The sequence below is a fragment of the Jaculus jaculus genome, chromosome 8 (assembly GCF_020740685.1).
Source record: "Jaculus jaculus isolate mJacJac1 chromosome 8, mJacJac1.mat.Y.cur, whole genome shotgun sequence".
Taxonomy (NCBI): domain Eukaryota; kingdom Metazoa; phylum Chordata; class Mammalia; order Rodentia; family Dipodidae; genus Jaculus; species Jaculus jaculus.
In genome coordinates this window covers 111,321,961-111,339,573 of record NC_059109.1, presented here as the reverse complement: position 1 = coordinate 111,339,573, position 17,613 = coordinate 111,321,961, and the positions used below count along the sequence as shown (strand labels likewise).

Below are 17,613 nucleotides of genomic sequence, written 5' to 3'. Positions count from 1 at the left end.
CCCTGAATTCCAGGTCAGCCTGAGCTAGAGTGAAACCCTACCTCAAAAAGCCAAAAAGAAAGAAAAGAAAAAGGTTAGAAAACAGTATAAAAATCTAAACATGAAATTAGGGACTATGTCTATACATCCTGGTTACAAAGCACGTACCTATCATATCCTGGGTTCAATCCTCATAGCAACAAAAGCAAAACACAACAAAAATTTCCCTTGTTACTTGAGAAGCTAAATAAGGACCATTCAGGCCTGTAAGTTTGAGACCAACTGAGCACATAGCAAAACTTTGTTTCATTAAATAATAAAACTGTAAAAGGGCTGGAGAGATGGCTCAGTGGTTAAGGCACTTGCCCATAAAGTCTAATGACCTGAATTCAATTTCCTAGTATACACATAAAGCCAGATGTACAAAGTGGTGCTTGAATCTGGAATTCAATCACAGAGGCCCTAATGCACCCAGTCTCTCTGTGCTAGGCATGGTGGCACATGCCTTTAATCCCACCATTCAGAAAGCAGAGGTGTAGAGATTGCAGACCTGTGAGTTCAAGGCCAGCCTGAGACTACACAGTGTCAGCCTGGGCTAGAGCAAGAACCTACCTCAAAAAATTAGTAATAATAGTAGTAGTAGTAGTAATAATAATGGCTAGAGAGATGGCATAGTAGTTAAGGCACTTGCCTACAAAGCAAAAAGACCCCGATTCTATTCCCCAGAACCCACATAAGCCTGATGCACAAAGGGGCGCATGCATCTGGAGTTTGTTTGCAGTGGCTAGAGGCCTTAGCATACCCATTCTCTCTCCCTCCCTCAAATAAGTAAGAAAAATAAAATACTTTAAAAAAGAAAATAGCACCAAATGATTAACATTCCCTAGTTTAACAAGTCTAAATCAAGATCCAGCCAAACTAAATCCCAGGTCAAATTTGGCCCAGACTCTATTTTTTTTAATCAATTAGAACCTAGCATATAGCAAATCATAAATATTACTGATGTTCTAGGCACTAACTGGTCATCATTATTATTTTATTTTTATTTATTTATTTGAGAGAGAGAAGGAGGCAGATAGAAAAAGAGGCAGACAGAAAGAGAAAGAATGAGCATGCCAGGGCCTTCAGCCATCACAAATGAACTCCAGACACATGAGCCACCTTGTGCATCTGGTTTATGTGGGTTTTGGGGAGTTGAACCTGGGTCCTTTAGCTTTATAGGCAAGTGCCTTAACCACTAAGCCATCATCTCTCCAGACCCAGCATCTATTTTTGTAGCTAAAGCAAACATTTACAATAAACACTTGTTTAATGGGACACAGCTTCATCCATTTGTTTGTATAGGGTGTAGATTGCTTTCCTGCTACAGTGGCAGAGCTGAAAAGTTATGATAGAGACAATAGGCCAACAAAACACAAAATATCAGCCAAGCGTGGAGGCATACGCCTTTAATCCCAGCACACAGGAGGCAGAGATAGGAAGATAGTTGAGTCTGAGGCCACCCTGAGACTACATAGTGAATTCCAGGCAGCCTAGGCTAGAGCAAGATCCTACCACCAAAAAAACCCACAAAAAACCCATAACCACAAAATATCAACTTTCTGACTTTTTACCAAAGTTTTCAGACTATGGTCCCAATGATAACCAAATATATAATCAGAAAGAGAATAACTGGACTATTAATTTCACCCCAATAATTTATTTAATGTTTATGAGCTCTACCTCATCCTTTGTAATTGTCACTTAGCAAATGCTAATGTTGACATTTCAGTTATTTTCCATACAGTAAATATTACTTTAGCTGCCCAATAATTTAACCTTCACAGTATTGTTACAAACAAAATCCTGAAGCAAATTTGCAATTATCCCTACATACACTAATTTCTCAGTTGCGTGCAATTGACAAAGATATAAACAAGCAAAGCTGAACAGAAATACTGGTGGATGAAACTTAACAAATGCTAATACACGTTTCACACCAGTGTTTCTCAGAGTGCCGCTCAGGACCGAAACCGCCACTGCTGCCACACTGCGTACTGCAAGACCGCATTCACGGGCGCCAGGTTAGGTTTGAGAACTACTACAATAAAACAGAATTCATTGAACTTACCTTCAGAGTGAAAAGGCTGATTCGGCCAGGCAATTTATAAAACAAACCCTCTCCTCCTCTTGAGTTGGAATGTAGCATAGCATTGAGGCAAGCGAGAGGGGATGTCCCACTGTAAAACACAAAAGGAAGGAAAAGAGTCATACAAATCCACACGCTTTACTTACCAAACACCCAATCCCTCCAATTCATTTCAAATATATCATTGCCAATATTACATCAGTGAAAGCACAACCAACTCTAAATTGTATACAATCATATTCGGATAGGTCTGTGGGCTGGGGAAATGGCTCAGTGGTTAAAGGCACTTGCTTGCAAAACCTGATGGCCTGGGTTCAATTCCCCAGTACCCATGAAAAGCCAGATGCACAGAGTGGCACATGCATCTGGAGCTTGCTTCCAGTGACTAGAGGCCCTGACATGCAAATACCCTCTCTCTGCCAGGAGTGGTGGTGAACACCTTTAATATCAGCACGAAGAAGGCAGAGGTGGGAAAATTGTGGTGAGTTCGAGACCAGCCAGAAACTACATAATGAATTCCAAGTCAGCCTGGGCTAGAGTGAGACTCTACCTCCAAACAACAACAAATTTTCTAAGTATTTACTTATTTATTTTTGGTGTTTTAAGGTAGGGCCTCACTAGCCCAGGCTGACCTGGAATTCACTATGTAGTCTCAGACTGGCCTTGAACTCACCACAATTTTCCCACCTCTGCCTCCCAAGTTTTGGGATTAAAGGCATGCACCACCATGCCCAACTTTTCTAAGTATCTAAAAACATACATCGGGGGCTGGAGATGGTTTAGCAAGGTGCTTGCTTGCAAAGCCTAAGGATCCATGTTCAACTCTCCAGATCCCACGTAAGCCAGATGCACAAAGGTGAGGCAAGCATAAGGTCACACATGCCCACTAGGTAGCACAAGCGTGTGGAGTTTGAATTCACTGGCTGAGGCCCTGGAACACCAATTTTTTTCTCTCTCTCTCTAAATGATATTAAGAAAAATAAAACAAGCCAGGCATGGTGATACATGCCTTTAATTCCATCACATAGGAGGATCATTGTGAGTCTGAGGCCAGCCTGAGACTACACAGTAAATTCCAAGTTAGCCTGGGCTAGAGAGAGATCCTTCCTTGGGGGGGGGGGAACTAGAAGAGAATGAAGGTATACACCTTTAATCCCAGCACTCAGGAGGCAAAGGTAAGAGAAGCATTGTAGTTCAAGGCCAGTTTCAGAGTACAGATTGAATTCCAGGTCAACCTGGACTAGAGCAGAGACTACTTAAAAAAAAAAAAAAAAAAGCCAGGTATGGTGGCGCACACCTTTAATCCCAGTGCTGGGAGGCAGACGTAGGATTGCCAGAGGCCTCCCTGAGACTACATAGTGAATTGCAGGTCAGCCTGGGCTACAGTGAAACCCTACTACAAAAACCAAAAAACAAACAAACAAACAGACAACAACAACAAAAAACAGCAGAGGCAGAGGTAAGAGGATCATGGGTTTGAGGCCATACTGAGAATACATAGTGAATTCCAGGTCAGCCTCGGGTAGAGTAAGACCCTACCTCAAGGAAAAAAAACAAGGCTGGAGAGATGGCTTAGCAGTTACGTGCCTGCAAACCCAAGTGTGATTCCCTATGACCCACATAAACCAAATGCATAAGTGGCGCATGCATCTGAAGTTCATTTGCAGAGTCTGGAAGCCTTGCTGTGCCCATTCTACCTACCTGCCTCTTTCTCTCTCTCAAATAAATAAATAATAAATATTTAGCCAGGTGTGGCGGTGCCCAACTTTAATCCCAGTTCAAGGCCACCATGAGATTACACAGTGAATTCTACGTCAGTCTGGGATAAAGTGAGATGCTACCTTGAAAAAAAAAAAAGAAACCAAAACCCCCCAAAATTTCATATACATGTATATATGTGTATAAATATATTTATTTATCCTATATATATATTAGCCAAGGACACTGGCTCATGCCTGTAATCTCAGAATTCAAGGGGCTGAATCAGAAGGACTGTCATACATTTTAAGCCAGCCTTAGCTACAGGAGTTCCAGGCCATTCTGAGTTACAGCAGGAAATTCTGTCTCAAAAACAGAAATGACGACAACAACAACAAAAAATAAACTTAATAAAAGTTCTGCCGGGCGTGGTGGCGCACGCCTTTAATCCCAGCACTCGGGAGGCAGAGGTAGGAGGATCGCCATGAGTTCAAGGCCACCCTGAGATGACAGAGTTAATTCCAGGTCAGCCTGGACCAGAGTGAGACCTTACCTTGAAAAACCAAAAAAAAAAAAAAAAAAAAAGTTTTATAGTCTTTACATTTCAACCTGTATTATGCTTAGAAATTGACAAACGTTAGCAAGATGAAGACCACAGACTCAATGGTGTTCTCAGCAAGCACACTTTATTTTTACAGTTAAAAAAATTCTAGTAAACACACACAAGAAACAGTATTTCATTTGGTTATTCTTTGTTGTGAAAGTGACTGGTTGAGTTTTACCATGTATCAATACTCATGTAAATTTAAGCACCAAGAAAAAAAAAATCCATCAAATGGATTTAGTACCTAGAAATGCTTAAACATTAAACTAAAGATGACAGAGAATTAGGAGTTTCATGGTCTCTGCAACAACAGTGGATCACAAAATGAGAACTTGGTGAAACAGAGGATACTTACTGATTTTTAAAACAGAAAAGATGTCAAAACCAGACAAACGCTGGCCTGGAGTGATGAATTACCAGTGGGGCACTTGTCTGCAGAGCCAAAGGATCCAGGTTCAATTCCCCAGGACCCATGTAAGTCAGATGCATAAAGTGGTGCATGCATCTGGAGTTCGTTTGCAGCAGCTGAAGGTCCTGGCATGTCCATTCTCTCTCTCTCTCTTCTCTATCTGCTTCTCTCTCTCCCAAATAAATAAAATTTATTTTAAAAAAATTTAAAGATGTCTTTAAAAAAATAGACATTTAAATGTTTATTATTAACTGCCAGTAGAATATTGGTGTTAGGGGTTGGAGAAATGGCTTAGTGGTTAAGGTATATGCCTGCAAAACATAAGGACCCAGGTTCAATTCTCCAGGTCCCATGTAAATATGATGCACTGGGCAGCACATGCATCTGGAGTTTGTTTGCAGTGGCTAGAGGCCCTGGCATGCCCATTCTCACTCACTCTCTCTTCCCCTCTCACTGTAATAAGTAAATAAAAATAAAATCTTTAAAAAAAGGAATATTGGTATTAGGAGTCACCTACACCATCTCTTCTGTCTCCTTAGCATGTTAAAAAAATGTATATGGGCTTAAGAGGTGGCTTAGCACCTAAGGTGTTTACCTGCAAAGTCAAAGCGCCCTGGTTCAATTCCCCAGGACCCATGTAAGTCAGATACACAAGGAGGCGCATGCATCTGGAATTCATTTACAGTGGCTAAAGGCCCTGGCATGCCCATTCGTTCTCTCTGTCTCTCATGCTCTCTCTCACTCTGCATGCAAATAAATAAAATATTTTACGGGTTAATTAATGTTGCTGCTTCTAATATTAAGAGTATTTCTGTTTGGGGGCTAGAGATGGCTTAGCGGTTAAGGTGCTTGCCTGCAAAGGCAAAGGATCCTGGTTCAATTCTCCAGGACCCACATAAGCCAGAGAGGCACAAGGGGGCACATGCATCTGGATTTGCAGTGGCTAGAGGCTCTGGCACACCCATTTTCTCTCTCTCTCTCTCTCAAATAAATAAAATATATTTTTAAAAATATTTTTTAAAACATGTATATATCTTAAGCCTCTATTTTTAAAAATAAGAGGCCCTGGGCTGGAGGGTGGCTTGGCGGTTTAGGCATTTGCCTGCAAAGCCAAAAGATCCAGTTAGATTCTCCAAGACCCACGTTATCCAGATGTACAAGGGGGTGCATGCACCTGGGCGTCTGGAGTTGTCTGCAGTGGCTGGAGGCCCTGGCATGCTTATTCTCACTCTCTCCCTCTTTCTCTAGCAAATAAATAAATAAAAATAAAATATTTAAGCTGGGTGTGGTGGTGCACACCTTTAATACCAGCTCTCGGTAGGCAGAGGTAGGAGGATCACTGTGAGCTTGAGGTCACCCTGAGACTATATAGTGATTTTCACAACAGTTTATTTGAAAAACCAAATAAATAAAATATGAGTCCCTAATTTGCAATGTTAAGTTCTAAGTGCTTATTTTGGGGGGGGGGGTATTTTATTTTATTTTTTAATTTTTAAATTTTTATTAACATTTTCCATGATTATAAAAAAAAAATCCATGGTAATTCTCTCCCTCCCCACCCCCACACTTTCCCCTTTGAAATTCCATTCTCCATCATTACCTCCCCATTACAATCATTGTACTAACATATATACAATATCAACCTATTAAGTGCTTATTTTTTAAAGCCAGGCATGGTGGCATACCTTTAATCCCAGCACTTGGGAGGCAGAAGGAAAAGGGGTCATCATGAATTCAAGGTCACCCTAAGACTACATAGTGAATTTCAGGTCAGCCTGGGCTAACGTAAGACCGTACCTCAAAAAAAAAAAAAAAAACCCACACAAAAAAATCCTGAGGAGCCAGGCGTAGTGGTGCACATCTTTATCCCAGCACGCGGGAAGCAGAAGTAGGAGGATCACCGTGAGTTCGAGGCCACCCTGAGACTCCATAGTGAATTCTAGGTCAGCCTGGACTAGAGTGAGACCCTACCTCGAGGGGAAAAAAAAAAACAACAACTAAGGGACTAGAGAAATGGCTCAGCAGTTAAGGCTCTTGCTTGCAAAGCCTGACGGCCTAGGTTTAATTCCCCAATATCCACATAAACCTAGATGCACGAAGTGGTAAATGGATCTGGAGTTCCTGGGCAGTGATAAGAAGCCCTGGTGTCCTCATTCTCTTTCACACTCCCTCCTTGCAAACAAACAAATAAAATTGTCTGTTAAAAAACTATTTAAAAAACTATGAAAAGCCAGACATGATGGCACATGTCTTTAATCCCAGCACTCACAGGAGGCAGAGGCAGGAGGATCACTGTGAGTTCCAGGTCAGCCTGAGCTAGAGTGAGACCCTACCTCGGGGAAAAAAATAAAATGAAATAAAATAATAAAGAAAGAAAGAAAAGAAAAACCTGGGGCTAGAGAGATGGCTTAGCGGTTAAGGAAGGCATTTGCCTGCAACGCCAAAGGACCTTGGTTTGATTCCCCAGGACCTACGTAAGCCAGACGCACAAGGTAGCACATGCGTCTGGAGTTGGTTTGCAGTAGCTAGAGGCCCTGGCACAGCTATTTTCTCTCTCTGCCTCTTTCTCTCTCACTCTCTCAAAAAAAACAAAAAAACAAAACAAACAAAAAAAAAAAAAACACAACCTTAGGCTGGAGAGATGACTTAGCGGTTAAGGCTCATGCCTGTGAAGCCTAAGGACCCAAGCTCAATCCTCCAGGTCCCACATAAGCCAGATGCACATGGTGGCACATGCTTCTGGAGTTCATTTGCAGTGGCTGGAGGCTGGCTGGCACACCCATATTCATTTTTTTTCTCTCTCTCTCTGCCTCAAATAAAAAATAAAATTAAATTAAAAAAAAACACTCAACTATCATTGTCTGCATTCAGACATACTGAATGCAAGAAAAAAACCTTTGCCAAAAACAAACCACTAGGGCTGGAGGGATAGCTTAGCAATTAAGGTGCTTGCCCACAAAGCCAAAGGACCTAGGTTCAATTCCCCAGGACCCACGTGAGGCAGATTCACAAGGTGGCACATGTGTCTGGAGTTTGATTGCAGTGGTTCGAGGCCCTGGTGTACCAATTTGTTCTCTCTCTCTGATAATTTTTTTTTTAATTAAAAATAGCTAAAACCTAGTGCACATCTTAGCAACAAATAGGTATGCTGGCATCTCTGCTACAAGGGAACTACCAGCTAGCAGAGCCCTTCTATGACTCCCACACACTGTACCCTGTAGAGAACTGCTCACACAGCATAAGCCACCATGACAGCTTCATAATTCCTGTAATAGCAAGAAGCAGAAATAAGTTAAGGTTCTCAATTCCATCTGTCCCGAAGGAATTAATTTACCTTCTATAGGCATAATGGTCCAACAGCAGTGCAGAGTCGCATGATGGGAAAGAGCCCATGAAAACAAAAACAAAGCACAATTGTAAGAACCACACAATGCACAGGTTCAAGTCAAGCACATCTGATGTAGGCCATCCTAACCTTCCCTTCCCCAAAATATCAGCTCAACAATATCTGATCTGAAAGTAAAAAGTTAGCAACTTTTGTCAATTCAAGTGACTAGCTTGACAACGAAAACATGCACTGCTCTTGTACATCAGGAAGGGACTGTGAGGGCTGGGAAGATGGTCTGCTCAGCAGTTAAAGGCACTTGCTGGCAAAGCCTGCTGGCCCAGGTTAAACTTCTCAGTACCCACATAAAACCAGATGTAAAAAGTGAATCTGCATGACTCTGGAGTTCATTTGCGGTGGCAAGAGGTCCTGGAGCACCCGTACATAGGCGTGTACAAGCACACACTGATGCACACAGTAAAAAAATATTTTTTTAATTGTAACAAAAGCAAGGTCACTCCAAAATTCAGTATATTTGTATCATGAATGGCTAAACCAATGGTGAGGCAGCCATTGGGTTTTATGGCATTGAGGCCACTTTTCTTTGATCCTAAAGGAATGGACTATGGTGGTATGGCACAGAAAGAAAGGGTAGTTTTAGATCCAGGAGAATCTCTGGGGCTGCCCTTCTCTATTACTGAAGTAAGTACAAGAGAAAATTGTACCCGGACTCAAAACACACACACAGCTCTAGAGCAAGGTTAGGTACTATGAAAGGTATTATCCCTCTGGTGAAAACAGATATTCACCCAATCATACCCTCCACTCAGAACACACAACCTGGGCATGAACAGTTCAACACTACCACCACATACACAAATACAGATATAAAAACAGGTGTACTTAATACTCCATTAACTACAAAAAGACGTATTCCTGAGAGGCCTCCTATGAAGCAGTAAGAGCGATACAAACCTCATTTCCTTTAGTCCTTCTGCCTCTATGACCTGCAGAATCTGTTTTGGTGTCATTGGAGCATCCGAGTAGTTTTCTAATACCTGAAGAGACATAAATGCCCTAATTTCAGTGGAAAACTTCCATCAATATCACAATCTATGTACACCACGGGCTACAATTCTGCTCTGATGGACTGACAGTTGGTGTTTAGAACAGTTAAGATTACTTGGGGGCTGGGATGCTGGTCCATGGTACAGTACTTGCCTAGCAAATGCAAGGCCTTGAGTTGGAACGTCATCATGAAAAAAATAAAATAAAATTACTCAGAAACCAAATCACACATATAGCCAATCTATATGCTGACTTACTGCAATTAGGTGAAATGTTCTAATTCTAATTCTTTAATTCTGGGCATGCGCACATGCACATGTTTATGTTGGGGAGAGCAAGGGCACACGGGCCAGTGCACACATGTGGAGGTCACAGGACAACTCAAGCTGGTCCCTGCCAGTGCACCTCATTGAAGAAGGGTTTCTTGCTCAGGGTTCTCCTGCTTTCTTTGCTGGGCTTGCCTTGAGCTTCAGAAAAACTCTCCAATCCACTCTTGTCACCAGCGTCAGCATGCTGGGATTATAGAAACCTGCCAGATGTGGGGTCTGAGGACTGAACTCAGGTCCTCAAGTTTGAGCAGTGAGCACTTAACCACTCAGCCATCTTTCCTGCCCAAAAGATTGATCTCTTAACACATGTATAATGGTAGAGAAGATCCTAGCAACTCTAGGGATGGCTTAATTTGATAGTGTTGCATTCTAGAATACATGCCGCTGCACATTAAGTACAACAGAAATGCACTCAGATGTCCTTGCCCAAGAAAGTCTGACGCATGTATAGTTTTGTTTTGCTGTGTTTTGTTGAGATGATGTCTAGTATAGCCCAGGCTGGCTTCAAATTCACCATGCAACCAAGGATAACCTTGAACTTCTGATTCTCCTGTCTTTACATCTATCTACATCCCATGTACTTACATTACGGGCATGCACCTCCAAGTGCTATCAGTATGTGCCACACCCAGCTTTAGTACAACACTTCTGTGTGTGTGTATGTGTGTGCGTGTATGTAGATAACATCTCAGTAGCACAAGCTGGCCTCAAACTCTCCACGTCACTGACAATGTCCTTGAACTTTTGATCCCCCAGTGTCCATCTCCCAAGTTCTAGGATTATAGGTATAAACCACACCTGGCTTTATTTGAGAGAGAAAGGCAGAGAGAGGGAGAGAGAGAGAGAAGGGGCATGCCAGGGCCTCCAGCCACTGCAAACGACCTCCAGATGCGCGTCCCCCCTTGTGTATCTGGCTAATGTGGGTCCTGGGGAATTGAACAGAGGTCTTTTGGCTTTGCAGGGAAACACTTTAATGGGTAAGCCATCCCTCCAGCTTTGAACCTGTATTTTTAATGGTGTTTTTCATCACTGTACTGTAAGATTCCACAGTACATTTTGACTTGATGATATTATGCTATGATTGTGTATGACTATTATAACCAAAACAAAGAGAAACATTAATCTATTAACTGTTAATCTATTTATTACCAAGGTCATCATTATTTTCTTAGCAGGCAGCTACAATTCTCTCACTTTAAGGTGCTTCAGAAATGTTATTTTTCAGGCTACAGATATGGCTTAGTGCTTAAGGCGCTTGGCCTCCATGTTCAATCAGATAACACAGAAGCCAGGAGCACAAAGTTGAGGAATACACAAGGTCCCACCTGCAAACTAGGTGGCACAAGTATCTGAAGTTCGATTTCAGTGGCTGAGGCTCTAGCACACCAATTCTCTCTCTAGCCCTCTCTGAAAAATAATAAAATATGGGCTGGAAACCAGGCATGCCTTTAATCCCAGTAGTCGGGAGGCAGAGGTAGGAGGATCACCATGAGTTTGAGGCCACCCTGAGACTACATAGTGAATTCCAGGTCAGCCTGAGCTACAGTGAGACCCTACTTCAAAACAAACAAACATCAAAGGGGAAAGTGGGGGGGGGGGAGGGAATTACCACAGGATTTTTTTTATAATCATGGAAAATGCTAATAAAAATTAAAACAAACAAACAAAAAGTTGAAAACAAATGCTGTAGACAGCACTTGTAAAAGAACGTAAGTCCTCTGGCACTAAAAGAAACCAAAGTTTGGAGAAGTGGTAAAATCAACTTCTACTATCCATATCCCATCTATAGCCTTGCTCTTCTCAATTTTTTTATACTGTCATTGAATAACCTTTCAGTGTCAACTACTGCTAATACTGACAAACTCTTGACACTAATCTCTACCTCTAGCCCCTACTTCTCCCCAGTCTTCTGATTCAAGGTGCTCCATGTAAGACACAACCCCTTCTTTTCTTTTTCTTTTTTTTCCTTCTTTTTTTGGTTTTCTAAAGTAGGGTTTCACTCTAGCCCAGGCTGACCTGGAATTCACTATGTAGTCTCAGGGTGGCCTCGAACTCACGGCAATCCTATCTCTGCCTCCCGAGTGCTGGGATTAAAAACGTGCACCACCATGCCTGGCCTTTGTTTCATTTCATTTTAATTCATCTTATCTGTAACTCTAGTTCATCTACCCTCCAAACCCACTCTCTCTATATTCCCTACCTTGCTTGGCACTGGTAGCCTTTCAAATCCCCTAATTCAGCAAAACAGGCATAGCATATTGTTACCTGCCTCTCCCATCACCAAAGCCAGTCTCTTACATGACCCCACATTAATATCCTGAAGTCCATTCCTGCTTTCCTCAAATCCATTTGTACTTCATGATCAAACTCCATTATTCCATCCAACCAACATATACACCTGCTTTGTGTCAGACACAATTCTAGGAACTTAGCATCCATCTTCATTGTACTCTTGCTTTAAAAACCCTTCAAAGCTCCCAAACCACATGTAGCAAAAACTGAAGTTTGGGACTGGAGAAATGGCTCAGCAGTTAAAAGTAAAATGCCAGGCATGGTGGCACACACCTTTAATCTCAGCACTCTGGAGGCAGAGGTAGGAAGATCGCCTTGAGTTCCAGGCCACCCTGACACTACACGGGGAATTCCAGGTCAGCCTGGGCTAGAGTGAGACCCTACCTTGAACCCCCCCCCCACACGACCACTAACACTTCCAGAGCCCACCCATTCACTAAAGCACAAACTTTACAACCAGATAGGCCAAGATTGAAATTCTAGCCTTCTAAATAGAGGTAAGTATCTACCCAATATAAGCCAAAGTCTTTCACTTTTTAAAACAATTTTTATTTGTATGTGTGTGTACATGAACACCAGTCTCTTGCCACTACCATGAAATGCCAGTCTGGCTTTATGTGGATGACTATGGAACTGAACCCTGGCCACAGGCTATACAAGAACCTTTAACCACTGAGCCATCTCCCCAGGCCCAAGTTTCTAGACACACTTGAACTAATCCTCGTGGGTGTGTTGTATGTGTGTGTCTATGTGTATACATGTGCACACACACACATTTGCAGGAAGGTGCACTATGTGTGTACATAGCAGCACAATACGTATCTGTGCAAAGGCATGTGGAAACCAGAGAACAAAGTCTTTCCTCAAAGGACTGGAGAGATGGCTCACCAGTTAATGTGCTTGCCTGCAAAGCCCAAGGACCCAGGTTTGATTTCCTAGCACCCATGTAAAGCCAGATGCACAAAGTGGTGCAGGCATCTGGAGTTTTTTGCAGTAGCAGGAGACCCTGGCATGTCCATTCTCTCTCTCTTTCTCTATCAAATACATAAATTAGTAAAATATTTGCTTGGCATGGCAGCACATACCTTTAATCCCAGCACTTGGAAGGCAGAGGTTAGGAGGATTACTGTGAGTTCAAAGCCAGGTTGAGACTAGATAGTGAATTCCTGGTCAGCCTGGACTAGAGCAAGACCCTGCCTAGAGTAACAACAAAAGTCTTTCCTTATCAACATCATCTACCCTTCCCTCCTTTGTTTAGACAGGGTTTCTCACTGGTCCTGGAGTTCACCAATTAAGCTAGACTGACTAGAGCCACTACACCCAGCTTTAAGGATTCTAGGAATGGAACTAGGGCCCTCATGTTTGCAAGGCAAGCTATCTATCACCCCAGCCCTCAGTGTCGATTTACAGATTAGAGAACATCAGCAAATGTCTACAGTGCCTCGTACACAGCAGGTGCTCCGAAGCCTGGCATAGGAAGACCTCCCAATCTACTCTCAGTCCATCTCTCCCCACAGGACTGCCACACTGACACACCCCAAGCTTCATCTCTCACAAGTTAATCACACATAGTTCTTTCTACCCTATTTCCACACTTTGAAAATCATATTCACATTCATATATTTTCATTCCCTTCCTTACTCTTTCGTCTAGTCAGCTCTCATATTTATGCCCTCCTCAGTGACAAGCCTACCCTTTACTCTTCAAAGTTTAGCTCTGCCTCTTGGAAGCTTTCCCTCATCTGTGCAAGGCACAGTCAAATAACTTTGTCAGTGTTCCCACCGTTGATTACCTTGCAAACTAGGATACTTGAAAGTAAAAGGTGAAGCTCACACTTACACCTAGGCAACAGGCAACGACCAAGATATCTGCTTACATTTATCCTCCCACGACACCACCATTTCCGCAGTTCTGTTCATGTGTCTAAAACTCCTCCTTTCCATCCCCAGAAGACCATCTTGCTTCACCTTGGAATTCTAAGAACCTAAGTGCCAAGTCCAACAGTGCTAACAGACCTACAGTTAAACCTTAGTACATACTTCTAATGTTCACTATCACAAGACACTACAACTAATTGTGAGCTAAGCTAGCAAATAGTCTGGAATAATGTTTTTTAAAGAGTGACTGAAAAATCGCTGCCAATTATTTAAATAATAGTCAGGAAAAACCTTAGACTCTAAAGAGGAAACAAAATCTCTCAAGGGATGCTACATCAAAAGATCCGGAGTAGTCACTTTCATTTAAGCCGTATATACCTTCAGCTTTCAGTGTAAGAACAATTCAATAGTGTTCTGTTCCTAGTCTTTCTAGACTGCACAATTTCTTTAAAAGTATCTCTTCTACTTCAAAGGAAACAACTGTGTTTGATGTAAGAGGGTCAGTCACCAATCAAAGTGAAAGACAAAGCAGGCACTGTCCTGTTTCTCACAGCCAGGGTGAAGCCATTTAATGTAGTACTCAATTTAAAGAGAAATTCCCTTGGGTATTTCTCCCAAACAAACTATTCCTAACAAGCAGGAGGATTTACAACTATCTACAGTCCAGTCCTTACAGCTTGAAAAGGCAGTATTGTACTTAGTGGTAGTTTGAATAGATGGCCCCCAATATATTCAGCTTTATTAGTTTGTAGTTTGGATCTACAAGCACCTGGCTAAAGGAGGTGTCACTGCAGATCTTAAGGTGTGGTGGTGGGTTTGAAATTCCAATCTAAAGATATGCAAAATGCCTAGTTGCACCTGGAGTTCCTGAGGTGCGGCTTTTGGCTTAGGGCTTCTCTCTCTCTCTCTCTCTCCTCGGACCTGTGAAAGCAGGTCCAGCTTCTGCCATTATGGAACTTCCCCTGGATCTGTAAGCTTTAATAAATATCCCCTCCTCCATAACTGTGCCAGGTTTGGAAGTTCATCTCAGCCAACCTAAAACTGTCTGTTACATACTCCAAGACATTTCAAAGAGTATCCACTTCTCAAAGTTAACACACCCAAAAACCAATGTGTTAATTTATGCTACTCTGCTGAAATTCTCCAGAATTCTTTCTTCTGCACCAAAATAGCTCTTTGTTTTGTTTTAAGATAGGGTCTTGCTCTAGCCCAGGTTAACCTGGAATTCACCATGTAGTTATAAAAAGCTCAAAATAGTTTTTTAAAGGGTTCCTAGCTCCTCTTTAGTCACTAGTCTAGGTGAGATCCTGACTTCTGAATCTGAAACTGTCACTTGACACGTGTATATTGTCACCACTGCAAGCATTCCAAATTCATCTGTCCCAAAATGCAAAGTAGTAAACATGCTCAGGTGACTGAATCAATCAACTGCCCCATAGTGCACTGTGGCTCACTCCTCTGCAGGTGTCCCTCTGACCAGCATAAACTGATAAAACTTTCACCACTCAGTGTTGACAGTTTTGTTTCAATGGAAGAGGACTCAAGTTCCTCCACCTACCAAGATCCATTCAAAGGCACAGATAATTCTACAACAAAACCACACAAAAGATATGCAAAACTGCCCATCACATTCCCACAAGTCCTCTTCCAAACATGTAACTGTATTCCAAAGAAATTCCAATTCCATTTTCTATTTTTAATGAAGAGCCATACAAGAAAAAGTAAAATAAAGAGAACTAACTGAAGATAACTTGGCTTGAAAGTGAGCCAATGATAAAATAGAAACAGCAACCTCAACACTGGACTAAGACCACAGTACATTTACGAACCTAAGGAGGCTTAAGCAGAATAGTGGACTCCTAACTCCTGGAGCCTCTCAACTAAGAGTCAGCAGAGCTTTAAGACAAGGAAACTTCAGAATTCTGTCAGGACATAAATAACATAGGATTTAAAAGTACTTTCACCTACCTCTGACAAGTACATTTCTGGCAAGCAAATTTCCTTTGCGTGCCCAGAGTCATAAACACCTGTACACAAGAACTCTGAGGAGAATTTCAGTGAACACTCCAGACTCCACCTCCAAGAAGCTCACATCTTTACAGCTTTCCCAGGCCCATTCAGGCCTAAATTTGTTTCCAGGTGAACAAAAAGAAATCCTGAAATTCCAAGATCCTAAAAACTAGTCATAGCTTCCAATTCTGAGTGGATTAGTTAAGAAAACACTGCCCCACCTAAGAGCGTCAAAAACTTCAACTATCACATGCCAAGCAAAAATAAATAAGGTGCACCTTCACACAATTCTTGTTTCTGTTCCTAGGCCAATAAATACCCAGGGAAGACCACCAGTGAAAATTCTCTGGTAGCTCAAACAGCCTATTCTTGTAAATCAACAGCTCAGTTTTGCAGACTCCAACAAAGAAAAAGGTGTAATCTAGATTTTTATCAACTCCCAACACCTTTAAGGCAGAAAACTACTTCCCAGTAAGAGGACAAATTAGAAGGTTGCACTTCAATCAGTAAAAACTAATTATAGCAATTACATATAGCCTACAGAGACACATATATGATGCCCCATAACCCTGCTCTGTAGCAAGCCTGAGGAAGTGACATCTGTGGGAGAAGTACAAGCCGTTAATGGTGTCATCCGCAGCAGTTTATAAGTACATGTCTCAAAGTGTTCTGCCTTTGCACTGCAAATCCAAAGAGAGGCTCACAATCCTCCAAGGTTTTGAAAACCGAAAATTCACATCCGTTTTCAGCAGGCAGATTAAGCACTCAAATCACTCACTTTTCTAAACCCTTGGACGGTAGCTTCAAACAGAGACATTCTGTCCAGCACACATTCTTCGCAAAGTGTTTTCAGTTCTGCAAAGCGCCTACCTCCAGGGGTGGCCGAAGCGTTTCTCAAAGTGCGTTCCGTGGGGCAAGTGGTTCAAGTACTGTTTCTCAGCAGAATGTGGGGCTCGGTGGGTGTTAAAGAGCAGCCCTAGAGCAAGCGTTTTCACTAAACTCCCTAGGTGTTACGGGGCACCGAACTTTTAAGAACCACTAACTCAGGGTTCAAAGTTGGGAGTAAACACTTGCTTTCCACCACACACCTGGTTTAAATTGCAAAAGCTCCAAAGGTTCCTGGTGTCCTTGAAAACTGGGGGCGCTTTCCCACCCATCACCCACCCACAAGCGACCGAGGCACTTCCGACCCTTCCCGGAAACTCAACTCCCCGCGGCGGGGGAGCGCACGGAGCTTCCCGGGACCCCCGCACGCAGCCCGCGGTGGGGGAGGGGAGGCCGGGGCCCCGCCGCCCGGAGGGGGAGGAGCCGCCCGCCAGCTCGCCCCTCCGCAGGAATGCAGGACTGGGGGGGCTGGCAAGCTGCAAAAGGCGCCACAGCCTGTCCTGGCAGGGGGGTGTGGGGGATCGGACTTCGCGGTACCGAGCCTGGGGGCGGCGGGGAGAGCTGGGGGGAGGGAAGGGGGGGGCCCTTTCCAAGCCCGAAGCTGGCCCCGCCCCCTCTGCGGTGGGCAGGGCTCGCACCTCCCCCTCCCGGTGAGGGTGAGCTGCGCGCCCACCCCCCCCCCCGCCTGGCCCCCGCGGAGGCTCGCCCCCACCCCCACCCCCACGCCGGGCAGTCCGCCTCACCAGGCGCGCGGCCTCGGCCCACGTGCGCTCCTTCTTCCTCTTCTGTTTGTCCTTCATCCTCCTCCTCCTCCTCCTCCTCCCCAGCGGCAGCAGCTCCACGCGGGACCTCCGGGCGGGGCGGGCTGGGGCGGCGGCGGCGCGGGGCTGGGGCGGAGGCGGCGGCGGCGGGGGGCGCGTGGCGGCGGCGGCGGCGGCGCGCACGAGGGCTCGGGTGCGGCCGGAGAGGGCGGGCGCGCGGGGACCGGCGGGCGCGAGGGAGGGCGGCG

At 43.7% G+C, this 17,613-nt stretch overlaps 1 protein-coding gene across 3 annotated transcripts in view; it reads right to left on the bottom strand.

The window, feature by feature from the left end:
• Asxl1 (ASXL transcriptional regulator 1) overlaps positions 1–17,467 on the bottom strand; it is a 66,348-nt gene extending 48,881 nt beyond the window's left edge. For 2 of the 3 annotated variants that reach the window (XM_045155967.1, XM_045155969.1), the window contains exons 1-4: positions 17,348–17,467; positions 9,119–9,201; positions 8,153–8,155; positions 2,090–2,198 (exon numbers count right to left, since the gene is read on the bottom strand). In XM_045155967.1, coding sequence (XP_045011902.1) covers positions 2,090–2,198; positions 8,153–8,155; positions 9,119–9,201; positions 17,348–17,404 — 252 coding nt within the window. In that variant the 5' untranslated portion in view covers positions 17,405–17,467. The remainder of the gene's footprint in view (positions 1–2,089; positions 2,199–8,152; positions 8,156–9,118; positions 9,202–17,347) is intronic. The other variant, XM_045155968.1, reaches the window with a different exon arrangement.
• Between the last annotated feature and the right edge of the window lie 146 nt (positions 17,468–17,613).